The sequence below is a fragment of the Solanum verrucosum genome, unplaced genomic scaffold (genome assembly GCF_900185275.1).
Source record: "Solanum verrucosum unplaced genomic scaffold, falcon-dt-bn FXZP01000235.1, whole genome shotgun sequence".
NCBI classification, from domain to species: Eukaryota; Viridiplantae; Streptophyta; class Magnoliopsida; order Solanales; family Solanaceae; genus Solanum; species Solanum verrucosum.
Window position 1 is genome coordinate 3,922,272 of NW_026019948.1, and position 16,508 is coordinate 3,938,779.

The 16,508-nt window shown below is 29.6% G+C and overlaps 2 protein-coding genes and 1 pseudogene across 2 annotated transcripts in view; all 3 read left to right on the forward strand.

Moving 5' to 3' along the window:
• Positions 1 to 5,548: 5,548 nt before the first annotated feature.
• Positions 5,549 to 7,711, forward strand: LOC125812154 (premnaspirodiene oxygenase-like; annotated as a pseudogene).
• Positions 7,712 to 13,970: 6,259 nt separating this feature from the next.
• The window catches only part of LOC125812109 (RAN GTPase-activating protein 1), a 376,170-nt gene continuing 373,632 nt past the window's right edge, over positions 13,971 to 16,508 (forward strand). Inside the window, exon 1 of the mRNA XM_049491612.1 lies at positions 13,971 to 13,974. The gene's annotated coding sequence lies outside the window, so the exon portion shown is untranslated. The remainder of the gene's footprint in view (positions 13,975 to 16,508) is intronic.
• Positions 13,992 to 14,766, forward strand: LOC125813638 (F-box protein At2g14710-like). Its single transcript, XM_049493107.1, has 2 exons — positions 13,992 to 14,494; positions 14,577 to 14,766. Exons 1-2 carry the CDS (start codon positions 13,992 to 13,994, stop codon positions 14,764 to 14,766), a joined length of 693 nt encoding a protein of 230 aa, XP_049349064.1.

Consider the following 16,508-nt stretch of genomic DNA (forward strand, 5'->3'; position numbering starts at 1 on the left):
AGTCCAAATTCTAATTCTAAGTTCAAGTTCAAGTTCAAGTTCTAATTTCAAGTTCAAGTTCTAAGTTCAAGTCAAATTCTAAGTTCAAGTTCAAATTCTAATTTCAAGTTCAAGTTCTAAGTTCAAGTTCTAATTTCAAGTTCTAAGTTCAAGTTCAATTTATAATTTCAAGTTTAAGTTCTAATTCTAAGTTCAAGTTCTAATTTCAAGTTCATGTTCAAATTCTAAGTTCAACTTCAATAACTAAGTTTAAGTTCAAGTTCTAAGTTCAAGTTCTAGTTCAAGTTCAAGTTCTAAGTTTAACTTCAAATTCTAAGTTCAAGTTCAAGTTCTAATTCAATACACTAATTAACAAATTCAATATTCAAATTTCAAGTTCTAAGTTCAAGTTCAATTTCTAAGTTCAAGTTCAAGTTCAAATTTCAACATCAAGTTCTAAGTTTAACTTCAAATTCTAAGTTCAAGTTCAAGTTCAAGTTCAAGTTCAAGTTCTAATTTCAAGTTCAAGTTCTAAGTTCAAGTTAAATTCTAAGTTCAAGTTCTAAGTTCAAGTTCTAATTTCAAGTTCTAAGTTCAAGTTCAATTTATAATTTCAAGTTCAAGTTCTAATTCTAAGTTCAAGTTCTAATTTCAAGTTCATGTTCAAATTCTAAGTTCAACTTCAATAACTAACTTTAAGTTCAAGTTCTAAGTTTCAAATTCTAAGTTCAAGTTCAAGTTCTAATTCAAATTCTAAGTTCAAGTTCAAGTTTAAGTTCAAGTTCTAGTCAAGTTCAAGTTTAAGTTCAAGTTCTAGTTCAAGTTCAAATTCTAATTTCAAGTTCAAGTTCTAAGTTCAAGTTCAAGTTCTAGTTCAAGTTCAAATTCTAATTTCAAGTTCAAGTTCTAAGTTCAAGTTCTAAGTTTAAGTTCAAGATCAAGTTCTAATTTCAAGTTCAAATTCTAAGTTCAAGTTCAAGTTCTAATTTCAAGTTCAAGTTCTAAGTTTAACTTCAAATTCTAAGTCATGTTCAAATTCTAAGTTCAACTTCAATAATAATTCAAACTAGTCCTAAATTCAAAATTCAAACTAGTCTTGAAATCACAAATTCAAACTAGTCCTAAAATCCCAAAATCTAACTAGTGCTAAAATCCTAAATTCAAACAACTCCTTAAATACCCTAATTCAATCTAATCTTACAATTCCAAAATCAAACTAATTAACTCAAGAAATACCAAATTTCAAACAAATCCTAAGACACCCTAATTCAAACAAACCCCAACATTAAAATTTTCATTTCACAATCAACAAACACAAACTAACAATCAAATAATCCCTAATTCAAACTAACCATCAAAAACCCCTAAGTTTAACTTACTAACTAACAATCACTCAAACTAACAATCAATAAAAAAACTAATTCAATACACTAATTAACAAATTCAATACTCACTTTGAAAGAAATTAAAAATAATATTATGAAACCCTAACCTTCAATTAAAGGAGAAGGGCAGTGGATCGACGCCGGGGTCAGTTGGCCGGAGATGTTGCTCTCTTCGCCGGCTGTTGATGTTGATTGGAGAGACGAGAGATAGGCGGCAATTTGTCTCGCCGGTGAGAAGAGACAGGAGGGAGCAAGGAGAGAAGAGATGAGAAGTGGAGGGCGGCGGGAGGAGGGCGGCGGCGGGAGGGCGACGGGAGGAGGAGCTAGGGCTGCTTGAGAGAAGAGATTAGAGGGATTAGAGGGTTTGGTCTTTTTTTAGGTCAAAATAGGAAGGTTAGGTAGATTTAATTTGAGCCATTGGATTAGTTAAGATGAACGGCTAGGATTTGATCTAGGATTCACTTAAAGGATGGACGGTTAAGATTTAAACTAATGTTTCAAAATTTGGACGAAAGGGTTATAATTTCAATGAATGAATGGCTAAAATTGCAACTAAAATTGATATAGGAGGCTATAATTGAAAAACGAAATTGGATTGAGGTGGCTAGAATTGCAATGAATTGAATAAGGGAAAAGCTAAAATTGAAAGGAATTAGATTAGAATGGGCTAAAAATTAAATGATTTCGAGAAAAATTAAAGAAATGCTATCCAATTAAAATACTACAAATATTACAACATTTTATATAATAAAAATCACTTAAATTTTAAAACATTTGAATAAAATAATTATTCCGAGTTTTACTTATAATTTTAAAAATATTTACGATAATTTTATAAAGCATGCAAACTAAAATATATTATTTTTAGACAAAATCGATTAAAAATTTAAACTCGGAATATTTTTAAAAAAATACGTATTTAACCAAATAGCACTTCCGAAAGGGTTATAGGTCTGTCAAAATTGGGTGTCAACATACCGACATCGTGAAGTCGATATTATCTAAATAAAATAATTATTTAAATATACCGAGCTCTTTAGGTCGATATTTATTAATTTATTTTAATATAAACTCACTTTTTGAGGTTGATTTTATTAATTAAAATTACATTTACATATACATATACATATACATACATACATAGATACATATATATATATATATATATATATATATATATATATATATATATATATATATATATGCCAAACACATATAGACGTGTGCCTGTTAATTAAAAAAATTAAACATTCGCGAACGAACATAAAAATTTTCAAACAATAATATTATTTTTTGATATTTCTCTGTATTTTTGCATGAAAATAAATTGACGAAAGTTCTTTGATTTTCTTTCTTAAACATTCAATCAAATTAAATAACACTACTTATTTATTTTTTCTTATCATCTAGGCTATCTAAATTTAACGCAAATACTCACTTTTAATTTTTAATATAAATCAATACGAATAAAAAAATTCATCTTCAAAAAGACTCGACTGACTTAGTTAATAACACTACTAAAAAAAGAATCTTGTTCATTGCTAATAACACTACTAAACAATGTTACAACTCGACTGACTTTGTTATAAGGTTGTCAGTGATTTTAAAGAAAGAAAACCAACACAATTTCGTCGGTTATTTTTCACACAAAAATACATAACACTCTTAAAAAGAAATTATTATTTTTTAAAAAGAATTATTTTTTGTTAATTTTTAATTTTTTAACTAAAATTAAATGACACATGTCGATTTAAAATAAGAAGTTGCAATTGAAGAATATATATAAAAATAAATAAATCATAAAAATAGTATTTCGTGTTAAAATGAAACATAAAAAATGGAGTTCAAGGGTTAAAATGGAACAAGGCTAAGATAAAGTGCCAAAATGAAAAATGTGGACAAGTTAGAGGGGTTGTATATGTGTTTGGCCATATATATAATTAGAAGGTATATAATTTAAATTTATAAAATTAACTTGATCGATAAATTAAATTTATTAAATTAAACTTTTGTTGATGTGTAGTTAAATTATATATATATATATATATATCGATCAAGTTAATTTTATAAATTTAAATTATATACCTTCTAATTATATAAATTTAATTTTATTGATCAACAAAAGTTTATCAATATCAAAGTTAATATATAAATCTCCTTTAATTGATCATCGATATTTCTTTAATTGATAATGTATTTCATATCTGAACCACTAGTATATAAGACTTGATTTGTTAAACTACTCGAGGAATATATATATATAATTAATCAACGTATTTCATACTCCGATGAAGTATCCTTTACATGTCATCATAATTAGGAGGTCATCACTACACTTGACATCCATTCAAGATCGAACGTATATAATAATACTATCTCGCATTTCATATTGGAATGAATTATATGTTAGCTCTTCACCTCTACTACATCATGACATGAGATATTAAGTTTATGATTAGACGACGGACTGATAGGATTTGTACATTACTCTATAAATATAAGTATAATTATCTCCTAATTCATATCAACGTAGTTTCATACTCTAAATATGGATTATAGATATTTTTTTATTTACTTCACGAATTCTAACATTTTATTTGTAAAAGTATACAAAATTGTTACACTTTTTGAACAATTAATCGTAGGTGTAAAATGAAATTTTAGTATTATGCACAATAGCAAAATTATGATTAATAGAAATATTTTAAACATACTGACCTCTGGATGTCGCTTTTATTAAAAGTAATTAGATATAATAAAAAATACCGACCTCATGAGGTCGGTATCACATTAAATTTTAAGATAAATAAAAAGTAATCATGTTAATTAAATAATATTGACATCGAGAGGTCGGTATTTTATATTAAATTATTTTTTTAACTTATATAAAACCGTCATTCGGAGAACGATTTATTTAAAGTTAATTGAAAATATTAATTTATTACATACTATTTAATTTTACCGACATCTGAAAGTCGGTATTATAATTTTTTTTTGTTTTTTATTTTACACAAAACCATTATCCGGAAGACGATTTAAATAAAATTAAATCAAAATATTTCTCAATTTTTTTTTTATATGGAGAAATGGGGAAAATCGCATCTGCTAGTGCATATATTTTTAAAAAAGCGACGGACAACGTCTCTATGTCCGTCGCTTTTTTAAAAAAAATGTTTGGCCAACATTTTGACCAAAAAGCGACAGACTAAGAGACATTGTTCGTCGCTTTCTTAAAATATTTGACCAGATATTTTGACCAAGAAGCGATGGACATAAAGATGTTGTCCGTCGCTAATTTAAAAAATAATTAAACAATTAAAATTAATAAAAAGCGAAGGACAACGTGACTTTTTAAAAAATAATAAATAATTATTCTTAATAAAACCGACGGACTGCGTCACTATCTATATAAAATAATTAATTAACAAAAATACGCGAAAAAAAGCGACAGACTAAGCGATGCCGTCCGTCGCTTTTAACAAAAAAATTTTAAAAAAATAATTAAAAAGCGACGGACTAAGAGATGCTGTCCGTCGCTTTTTAACAATGTTTGACTAGATATTTTGACCAAAAAGCGACGGACTAAGAGATGCCGTCCGGCACTTTTTTTTAAAATTAATTAATAAAATAAAATAAATTAAAACGACGGACAACGTGGTTATTGTTTAATTTATAAATAATTATTTTTAATAAAAAGCGACGGACTAAGAGATGCAGTCCGTCGCTTTTTTTAAAATAATTTTAAAAATAATTAGTTTAATTAATAAGCGACAGACGGCATCTCTTAGTCCGTCGCTTTTTTGGAGCGACGCTGTCCGTCGCTTTTTCTTCCGTCGTTTTTTGGCAGAATATCATTACAACACGTTTTATTTAGAGTCTTCTCTACGACACGATTTCTAATCTCATATTTAATAATTAATAGACCAAAAACATCTTATTGTGTTTTGTCCTATTTTTTTTGGTTTGTCTAGAAATGAAAAAGAAATTAAACAGTAATTGATTATATATTTTTACAATAATTGTACATTACATAACTATTTAAACAATATTCGTGTATTATATATACATATGATCATTTTATTAAATTTTTTTTTGGTCACTTGTACAATTATATAAGAAGCACTTATGTATTACTCCTATTTTATGTTTGAACTTGATAATTGAGATACCCCTCTCTTAGCCTTTGCTAACCAATGGAGTTCCAATTTCCATTCAACTTCATTTTCTTATTCCTTTTCCTATTATCCCTCTATCTGCTACATGTGGAATGGAAAAAATCAAGAAACTTAAACAAAAAACTTCCTCCTGGCCCATGGAAATTGCCCCTTTTAGGAAGTGTCCATCACTTGGCATTAGAAGGTGGACTTCCCCATCATGCACTCACAAACTTGGGCAAAAACATGGGCCTTTCATGCACCTTCAACTAGGTGAAATTTCTACAATCGTAGTTTCTTCTCTGGACATGACACGAGAGGTAATGAAAACTCACGACCTCGCTTTTGCATCAAGGCCTAAATTAGTATCCTTAGACATAATATGTTACAAGAGCACGGACATCGTGTTTAGTCCTTATGGAGATTACTGGAGACAAATGCGTAAAGTATGTGTCTTGAAACTCCTCACAAACAAAAACGTCCGATCCTTTAGTTCCATCAGGCGGGATGAGGCTTCACGCCTTGTGCAACTCATCCAGTCATCAACACGTGGCGAGCCGATAAACATTACAGAGCAGATTTTAAGGTATGAGAGTTCAATGACATGCAAGGCAGCATTTGGGGATCAATTGTTGAAAGATGAAGAGAAATTCATTGAAATACTAAGGGAATTAGTGGAATTGGCAGGTGGATTTAGTGTGGCTGACATTTTCCCTTCAATCAAGATCCTTCATGTGGTAAGTGGATTGAGGAGTAGAATCTTGAAACTTCACAAAAATGTTGATGCTATTGTTGAGGATGTAATCAATAAGCACAAGAAGAATATTGCAAGTGGTAAAAAGGGAAATGGTGCGTTTGGAGGTGAAGATTTAGTTGATGTTCTACTAAGATTAATGGAGAGTGGGGAACTTAAAATCCCAATCACCAATGACAACATCAAAGCAATTATGATTGTAAGTATTCTTACTTATAATTTTAAAAAAAAATAAAAAAAATCTAAGGGTGTGTTCATGGAAAATATTTTCTAGGAAAAATAAGTGAATTTTTCGTGTGTTCAATAATAACCTAAAAGCATTTATATATATATTAAGCAAATACTATGGGAGATCGGGTGGAGGTGGAAATGGAGGTGAAGGTGGAGGTAGGGGTGTGGTGATGGGGATGGGGCCTGAGAGCTATAGGATAGGGGTGAAGATGAGGTGTATAGGAGGATTGAGAGGACACAATTAGTGTGGGATACCACTTTTCCTTACTTCCATTAAAAAAGTTATTTATTTTATTTTTAAGGAACTTATTTTGCTAGAAAAAGTAATTTTCAAAATTTTTGATCGTTTGCAAATAAAGTATAAAGAAACATAATGTTATTGATAAAACAATGAGAGTACAAATCTGTTGATCCATTGTTTTTTCTCTTTTAAGATTTCTCTGTGATTCGGGGAACATTAGTGGTGTATTTCTCGAAGTAGGATGATATGGACTTCCTTGAAATTTATTTGATCTCCATGAAAGGATATTGTAGATCTTCTTGAAGTATTTGATTGTCAATTCTTCTTTGATTAATAATGAATGTAGGACATGTTCGCCGGGGGAACAGAAACTTCAGGAACAATAACAATATGGGCGATGACAGAAATGATGAGAAACCCAAGTGTATTAACAAAAGCACAAGCAGAAGTAAGTAAAACATTCAAAGAAAAAGAAACTTTCAATGAAGATGATATTGAAGAATTGAAATACCTAAAACAAGTTGTTAAAGAAACCTTGAGACTTCATCCTCCATTCCCTCTCTTAATACCTAGAGAATGCATGGAAGAAACAAACATCAATGGTTACACTATCCCATTAAAAACAAGAGTCATGGTTAACGTTTATGCGATGGGGAGGGACCCAAAGTATTGGTTAGACGCAGAAAGCTTTATACCTGAGAGATTCGAGCAAAGCTCTATAGATTACATGGGGAATAACTTTGAGTATTTTCCTTTTGGTGCGGGAAGAAGAATGTGTCCTGGAATTACATTTGGTTTGATCAATGTTTATCTTCCACTAGCTAAATTGTTGTATCATTTTGATTGGAAATTACCTGATGGTGTGAAGCCTAAGGATATGGACATGACTGAAAGTTGTGGAATAACGGCAGCAAAAAAGAGTGAGCTTTACTTAATCGCCACTCCTTATTACCTTTCTCAAGAATGACATTTGATCTCTTTTTTTTTGTTAAATTATGTATTTAATGATATTTATGTCATCTTGTTTAAATATGTATATATCAATTTGCCTATACTTATGTAATATAGTCATATGTTGTACAATGATCAGTTCATGTACTCTGAAGTTTATGTATTAATAATTATAGCTTCACCATCCAAAATAATATTTTCTCCGTTTCAATTTATCTGTCTTACTTACTTTTTAATGTGTTTCAAAAAAAGTGTTTGCGTAAATACATAGAATCCCGATTAGTCACGACTTTCACTATTACTTAACTTGGTATATATGCTAGATTAGAACTCCGATTTTATTCGAATCAATCATCTTTTGTATTCGTTGAACCACATGAACATAAACAATCTGATCATTTTTGTCTTTCTAGTAAACTCAACAATATATATAATTGTTTAATTTTGTTTCACAAATAAATGTATATAGAAAATTACCTTCCTCAAAATTGAATTTCATTTGCACAACAATGTTGAAAAAATGCCCAATGTTGAGCACATACACGAGCCATCTAGAGTTGAAATAAAGAAACTAAAGTCACTTTTCGTAGTAATAAAATTCATTGTCTAAAAGTACTTACTACTTCATCCGTCTCAAATTATCTATCGTGATTTTTAAGAATAGTTGTTTCAAACTACTTTTGTCATTTCAATGTTGAAAATAACAAAATTTCATAGCAATAATTGTTCTTGAAGACTACAAACATCTCAATGAAGTAAATATTTAATGAAAAGAGGCTTTATTTTAAAATATAAATGAAAATAAAATAATCAAAAACCCCTCTTAATTGTTGTATTCTTAAGGAAAGTTTAAAGAGAAATACAAACATATATTTGAGACCAAGGGGATAAACGTTTTGTCTTAAAGAAGCTCCTAATACTGAAAAGTTTTAAAAGAATATTAATTTTATATTTAATAAGAAGTTAATGGCAAAAGTGTTGTCCACGTCGGTGAAGATTTATTTCTCCTTCTATTTTTTTAACTTGACCTTACTTGGCCTTCTCTTAAGAAAAATAGTATATGGATTTATTTTTATTTTATTAAATTAATTTTTTTTAAAATTAACTATAAATAATTTATGTAGATAGTTAATGATAAAGATAATATTTAAAAAATATATCTTTTAATTTATCAAAATCGACAAATAAAAAAATAAAAGTTGTGACTTTTTTGAAATGTTGTGACATTTCTGAAAGGTTGTAACTTTTCCAAAGCGTTGTAACATTTCTGATAAGACACAATAATCATTTGTTCACACTACCATTTGTTGTCTATAAATAGAGGATTTTCCTCTCATTTTAAAACAACAAAAAATTTGAACTTCTTCTTCTTCTTCTGGACAATTAAATATTTGTGTACTTTGCTCTTGTTGAATGACTTACTAACACCATTGTTTTTGTATCAATACACTACTAAACAGAATCGTTCTATCTTGAGATCAGGATGTATTCCTTTAAACGTCGGATACTAAAGGGGAATAATTTCCTTAAGGGGATACTATGCATTCAATGGACTCGATTTTTTCCATTCTTTTTCATTCTATTTTTGAAGATCCTGGTAGTTTCGAATAGTGACTAAACAATAGCGTACGAAATATTGATTTCTCTCTAATTTATGAAATACGGGTCTTATAACTCTTTAATTCGAAAGTGCTAATTTCCAAAATCCAAGGAAATCCACAAACATTTCCTTACTTTAAGGTATATCCTTGGATTTAAAGGGTTGAAAACTCCTATAAATATTCAATCTCATTATGTTTAACAAATCGTCCCAAGCTAATAAAGCAAAAAAAAATCAACTAGAAAAAAAAAAAAAAAAACAAAGCAAAATCTATTAACAAAAAAAAAAAAAAAATTAGCCTTCGTGAAAAAATGGAGGCAAATAAGCTTGTATCAGTATTTCTAATGTGCATGATAGTACTATCAGTTGTTCACGTTTCCGAGGCTGCAACTTTCGACAGCTGCAACGAAAATTGTCAAAGGGATTGCACTTCGAATGGCCATGGCTCTACTTATTGTGCATTGAGATGTGAAACTGATTGTGGTTATCAGGCGCTTAAAGGTACCTTTCTTTTTTACGTCCCTGATTGTTCATGTTATTAGTCTTTTAAGATTTTTGTGCATCTTCATGAGACTAAATATCTTTATTGTTATATGAAATCATTCTTTTTTAAACTTCAAATATTTCAAAATAAATTTAATTTATCAGAACTAGTGTAGGTAATATTTGGTAATGGAAGAGCATTTTTTATTTTTTTATTTTTTTAATTATTATTATTATTATTATTATTATTAATTTGTCGACTTGAATATTCAAACTATATATGTTTTTAAATTTATAATTTTTGTGTTTTATTTTTAACAGGTGAATTTCAGAGCCTCACGTCTTGAGCTGGACCAAGAATGCAGGGAATCACCCTAAAAGGAGAAAGGGGACAATGAAGATTAAAATAGTGGAATTTATTTTTAATTCATTCATTCATTTTAATTTCATTTTCCACTACCATTGTATAATGCTCAGAATTAAATAAAAACAAATTGATTTTTTTATATTTAAATGTTAGTGTCTTCCTTGAGTTCATTGCGCTAAAGTTCAACTCTCATATATATATATATATATATATATATATATATATATTTAGTATCAATTAAGCGAAATTATCAGTCTTAATGATATCAATACGGTAAATGATACTGATTTAGTATCAGCTAAGAGAAATTATCAGTTTTAATGATACCAATATAATAGATGATACTGATTTCATTATCATTAAGCGAAATTAGTTGGGGATATATAGTATAATTATTTAGTGAGGTATGAATATAAAGGGGTATATGTTTGTAATTATTTTTGCTTTTATGGAGGTATTTGATTAGTTTCCCCTATAATAATGTACAAAATTTTCATTTTTTTTCTTAGCAGGATATTCGATACACAGAAAAGGAATTGTCGAACTTGTTGTGTTGCTGTTGAAATTTTTTGGCTAGGGTTTGAGTTTATGAATTCTAGATATTACTATAGTCAATAGCAAAGTTATCCGTTATCAGGTTTCTATACGGTATAGAAAATTTATTCAGAATCTTTTAAATAAAATAGGGATAAGGGTCTGAAAAATATCCCAATTTTGGTCGGATTTGCTATTGCGATACTAAACTTTCATACGGACATATTACCTCCCTAGGCTATTTAATACCGTATTTTAAACATATATATTTGCCCACGTGGACATAAAAAATAATACAAAATTATAAATAGTAATGTGTCCACGTGGGCACATATATACCTTTAAAATTCACTATTAAATAGTTCAGAGGGTAAAAAATACGATATTAAATAGTCTAGGGAGGTAATAGATCCTTATAAAAGTTTAGTATCGCAACATCAAATCCGACCAAAGTTGGGATATTTTTCAGACCCTTATCCCAATAAAATACAATTATAATTCAAAATCCATGTCACCTCTGAATTTATTTAATTAGATATTATAGAAATTACCCAAAATATGATGTGTGTTTAGTGATTAATAATTTTAGTCAACCCTAGGTAAGTCTCCCAATCCAAGCTATATTCGACTTTATGGACTATAAGGCCTAGTAATTAATCCGTTTCTTCTTTATGGAGACACATCAATTTTGTTCTGATGAATCTAGAAACTTTGTCTGTTCTTTATTTTCATATAAAGTGTATGATTATCTCATCAAAAAAGTTTAATTTGTCAAAGAGTGTACTTTTAATTACTTAATTTTTATTATGTCTCAACAATACACATATAGGCGCACCGACATTTACATGTAGTATATTGTGCTGGATATTCTCAGGACATTTACATGTAGTGGTTTTTTTTTTTTTTTTTAACATAGCAGTTAAAATGTAGATTAATACTATGTTTCTTGGGTTGAAGAAAACAGAACTACAATGTATTTCATGCCAAAAATAATTATGTCAATGCATTAAAGTCTGTACATTATAATGGAAATATATCTTTATTTGTTTCTGATGCTCTGTACCATTTTTTCGAACTTTAGTATCAATATTGTTTATTTGGTTTAAATTTAAACGGAATATGACTTATTTGTAAAAATACAAAGACAAATATAATGCTTTTTCATTAATTATTCTTACACTCTATTATTTTAAACATAACATATAAACATGACATTTAACTTTAGATGTGTTCAAATAAGCACTTAAATTTGTATAAAATTGAATAAATAGACACATTTATCATACATGACAATTTTGTGTTCTACCTGACATGTGTGTTTAATTGTTCAATTTTATATAAGTTTAAGAGTCTATTTGTGCACACCCAAAGTTGGAGGACATATATGTCAGTTGAAGCCAAATTAAATGACATATTTATGTATTATGTCATTATTTTATGCTGGAATTTGCCCCTTATATTAAAGGCATAATACATATATTGGCCCCTAAACTTGGCTTCAAATTTTAACTTTGACCTCCAACTTTCATAATGCACAAATAGGCACTTTAACTATCCTACCTTTAAATAAATAAACACGCGATTTTTGGAGCCAAAAGCGTGAAATGCACACGCTGCCACGTGTATTAATGACCCACTCAATGGCTGCCAACTATTCAATGCATATGGGCCCGTTTTCCAGTCTATTTGACACCTTTTCAAATAATTTCTCTTTATTTTTGCCTCACAACTTCTTCCTTCACTTTCATTTTGTGGTAAATTAATATTTGAAAATGTCAATTATTCAATTTATAATTTATTTGTCTTATTTCTTTTTTTAATTTATGTGTATTCAAAGATTACATTTAAGATACTATAAATTATTAGACTTAATATTTAAAAAAATTTATTACAAATTTGAAAATTACGTAATATACACTATTAATTACAATAATTACTAATTTAAAATATTTTTTCAATCTAATAAGAGCCTACAAACACACTATACGTTATATTTAAAAGTACTATAAATCATAATTAAAATATATTTTTTTTAGAAAATTTTTTGTTGACTCTTGAAATTTTATTGGTGACACATGAATTTGAATAGATGAAACAATATATATTATTGAAAGTTAACAATACTATAAGTTATTCGAAAATGACGTTAATGATTTTTATAAATTATAACAAATTAGCAACTAAAATATTTTTGAAAAAACATACAAAAAATTAGTTGATGAATCAGCCACCAGACCGTGGACATGTATGCTTTTTGTGATTAAAATTGAGTTTAAGGGTTATTTTGGTCATTTAAGGATTTTTCTTTAAACTTCAAGCTTTATTAATAGTGATGTATTCATTTGAGCTAACATGAACATTTACTACCATATAAATATATATAATTTATTCAAATTTAAAATTTAAAACTATTTATTTAACGTCAATTAAAAATTAACTTTTAAATTAATTATTAGCACGGGCTCTTCATCACTAGTATATAATATAATAAGCGGGAATAGAGAGGACCTTGGGGTCGACACGTGTTCCTTTTTCCTTCTGAACAAAAAAAGACTATACAGACAGGAGGTCAACCTGTAAAAAAAAAAGGGGGACCCATATTTTACTATTGAAGGATGCGTGTTTCTTTTAAATTTCTTTTACCATACTAAATAATTGTATAAAATATTATAAATCACGATAATTAATTACTTAATTATTTAAAAGATATAAAAATATATAAAAGATCTGATTGACTCTTCAAATTTTACCGGTGACGCATAAATTCGGACAAATGAAATAATATATATTATTTGAAAATTTCTTAGAAAGTACTATAAATTACAGTAATTAACAGCTAGAAATATTTCAAAGACAAAAAAAATGATTGAATCTCAAAAAAAAAAATTAGTACTACACGTGTTCCTTTTTCCTTCTTGCCAAAAAAAAACTTCATTATAATTTTTTTTCGTAATAACAAAAAATTTTATTAAATGTCACTTGCATTTTGCAGTAAACAACAAATAATGCAAAAAAGAGGGGAAAATTGTTGAAAAGAATATAAAAAGGGTTTAATTGTCCTTTCAATGCTTTTTTTACTGTTGACCCGTTGAATTTTTACATCTGACGCGCCTAATTTGAGTGTATTTCACGCATTTTGCCAGGTAGGATCCGAGTGTTTTTTTGTTTAAGTTTTGGATAGTTAAAGTGCCTATTTGTGCACTTACAAAGTTAAAGGTCAAAATTAAAATTTGAAGCCAAATTTAGGGGTCAAAATATGTATTATGCCTATATTAAACCCTAAACCTTCCAACCAGTCTCCAAAATTCATCAATGGCTAATACCAATAACTTCCCTATTGATATCACGATTAATATACTCCTAAATATTCCAAGGAAATCACTTGTAAGGTTCAAATCCGTTTGCAAATCATGGCGTTCTCTAATTGAAGCTCATCAATTCACCAAGCACCATTATTACCTGAACCAAATCATAAAGGGCTTCAAAACAGAACGAGACCACTCGATTGACAACACGATTATTGATCCTCCTTCCGTAATCAGTCATCAATTGGCCCTAAAATTTATCAATTCTAACATCAATGGAGTTTTTCTTCTAGTTGTACCATTGCCTGACAAAATCGTTTTCTGGAACCCGGAGAACCTCAGTGAATCAGCATCAATCTCCCGGGTCCCAAATACGACATCGTTTACTATAGGAGAATGGATTTATTTTGCTAAATTTTCGTTACCTTTCAAAGCTAAACCTTGTTGGAATAAGCTGGACTATCTGGAAGTTTGTAGTATGAAGAAGAAGGAAGAATCCACGCATAGCTCGTGGAAAAAAATGTTAAAAAATTGAAGAACCAGGTCCTGTGTTCCTTAAAAAGGGTAATACTAAAGATTTTTTGTTTTTCAGGAGCGATAAAAATGGATCTGTGGTGATTTATGATTCGAAGACTCGAGAGTTGAATGAATTTGCTGATGAAATAATCAAATCAAAACGAAAGTTGAAAGAATTTGGAATTGCTGGGACTCAAGTTTCACTTTTCATTGATCGAACATATGCAGAGGCTTTAATTTCTTCTAATGATGATACTCTGTATTAGAAGTTTAAAATTATTTCTGTTTTGTTTTTAAGTCATTATAGTTAACTTTTCTTTTGTGTCGATAGATTAAAAAGTGTTTTATATTGTTTGATGATTTTTCACCGCGTGTTTGGTATTTACATTGAATTTCATTCCCAATGAAACCCTACTATGTTACTATATTCCAGGTCAATAAGGCACTTCCCCCACTGTTCTCTAGCAAATCGAAAATTTCCTACTAGAATCTTGCGTAGAATATTTATATATTGTTCATTGTTCTCTAAAATTGATTATTAACTGCGAATATTTTACTAGTAATTAGGGGATGGCAATGTTTTACATTGATCACCCCATGACGGATTGCTTATCTGATATTTGGCAAGACTTGCCTTAACAACAAGTTATGGTGATAGTCAGGATTTAGGACGATAACTATGACTTCTTGTGTAGAAATTCACCCATCACATTTTTACATTAAAATTGATCCAAATCAACTTCAAATCTTGCTACTATATACCTTTATTCACAAATCAATTAATATGTGCTTGAAACGTTGATGGAGAACTCCTAGTGTTACTCCTAGTCCTACATCGAGAACATCGATCTACTCATGCTCAAGATGACGAAACAAATTTTTACTTGGGTATGTCATTCAAGAATAAGAGCGAGCTAGATATTCCCAATTTGCCTGATGTTTATTGTGTCAAATGTGTACATCCTGAATGCAAGTGGTGGTTGAGAGTTGTAAAGCTTGAATGTTATGATAGATTTTACATCGAAAAGTATGAAAAATGCAACGAATGAAGCCTGAAATGCGATACCAATATAATTCAACAACCTTCTTTCATACACCAGAACCAGAGATAGTTTGATGCAGCTAGCCTTTAATCTCAACTAGTATGTTTGCTGCCTACATGAATTGAAACTCACATCTCATTGGATTCAGTACAGCATTTAATCTCAACTAGTATGATCATGCCTCTCTTGCCGTTCCCAGATATCTCTGAGAAACAGTACAACAACAACAACATACCCTAAGTAATCCCGCCCCAATGGGGTCTGAAAAGGGTAGAGTGTACGCAGAGTCACGGACCTTACCCCTACCTGAGGAGGTAGAGATGTTTTCTCTATAGACCTTACCCTTTGGGTACGCATAGGGCAAAACCCCCGCTCCTATGCAATTGCTTGCAAATCATGGGAGAGGTAACCCGCACTGGGACAAGCTCAACCCAGAAGGCAAATCCGTGTGTTTAGTAGTAACTCTCTATTTCCATTCTACAAGGAATTTCTCAATGCTCCCATACCAGCTCCACTGGAAACATAGACCAACAACACGTAATATTCCAGCAGCTATCATTTCAACAAATGGCATCATGTATATATGATCACTGAGGAGATAGACCAGCAGTCAAAGTTGCAGGGGACAATGAAGTTTCCTGATAATCAATCAGAACAGAATTAGATGAAAAAAGCTCCTGCTGAAAGTGTCTCCTTGCAAAAAGTCTTCATGAATTGTGTACTGCAAAATCATAAGATTGTCCACACTTTCTCAAAGAATAATGAGTTCCAAACTTTAAGTGAGTCAGGTACATAACAAGACTACTTCTTTCTAATTCTAAATAAAGAAACGAAAGACACTACTTGAAATGCATTTGCTAGTAACTTTAGCATGAAATATAATTCTCCCAACAGAAATCTGACACTTGTTTACTCTGCTAACACTGTAAAGCAGAAAATATCAAGCCAAAATGAAGAATGACGAA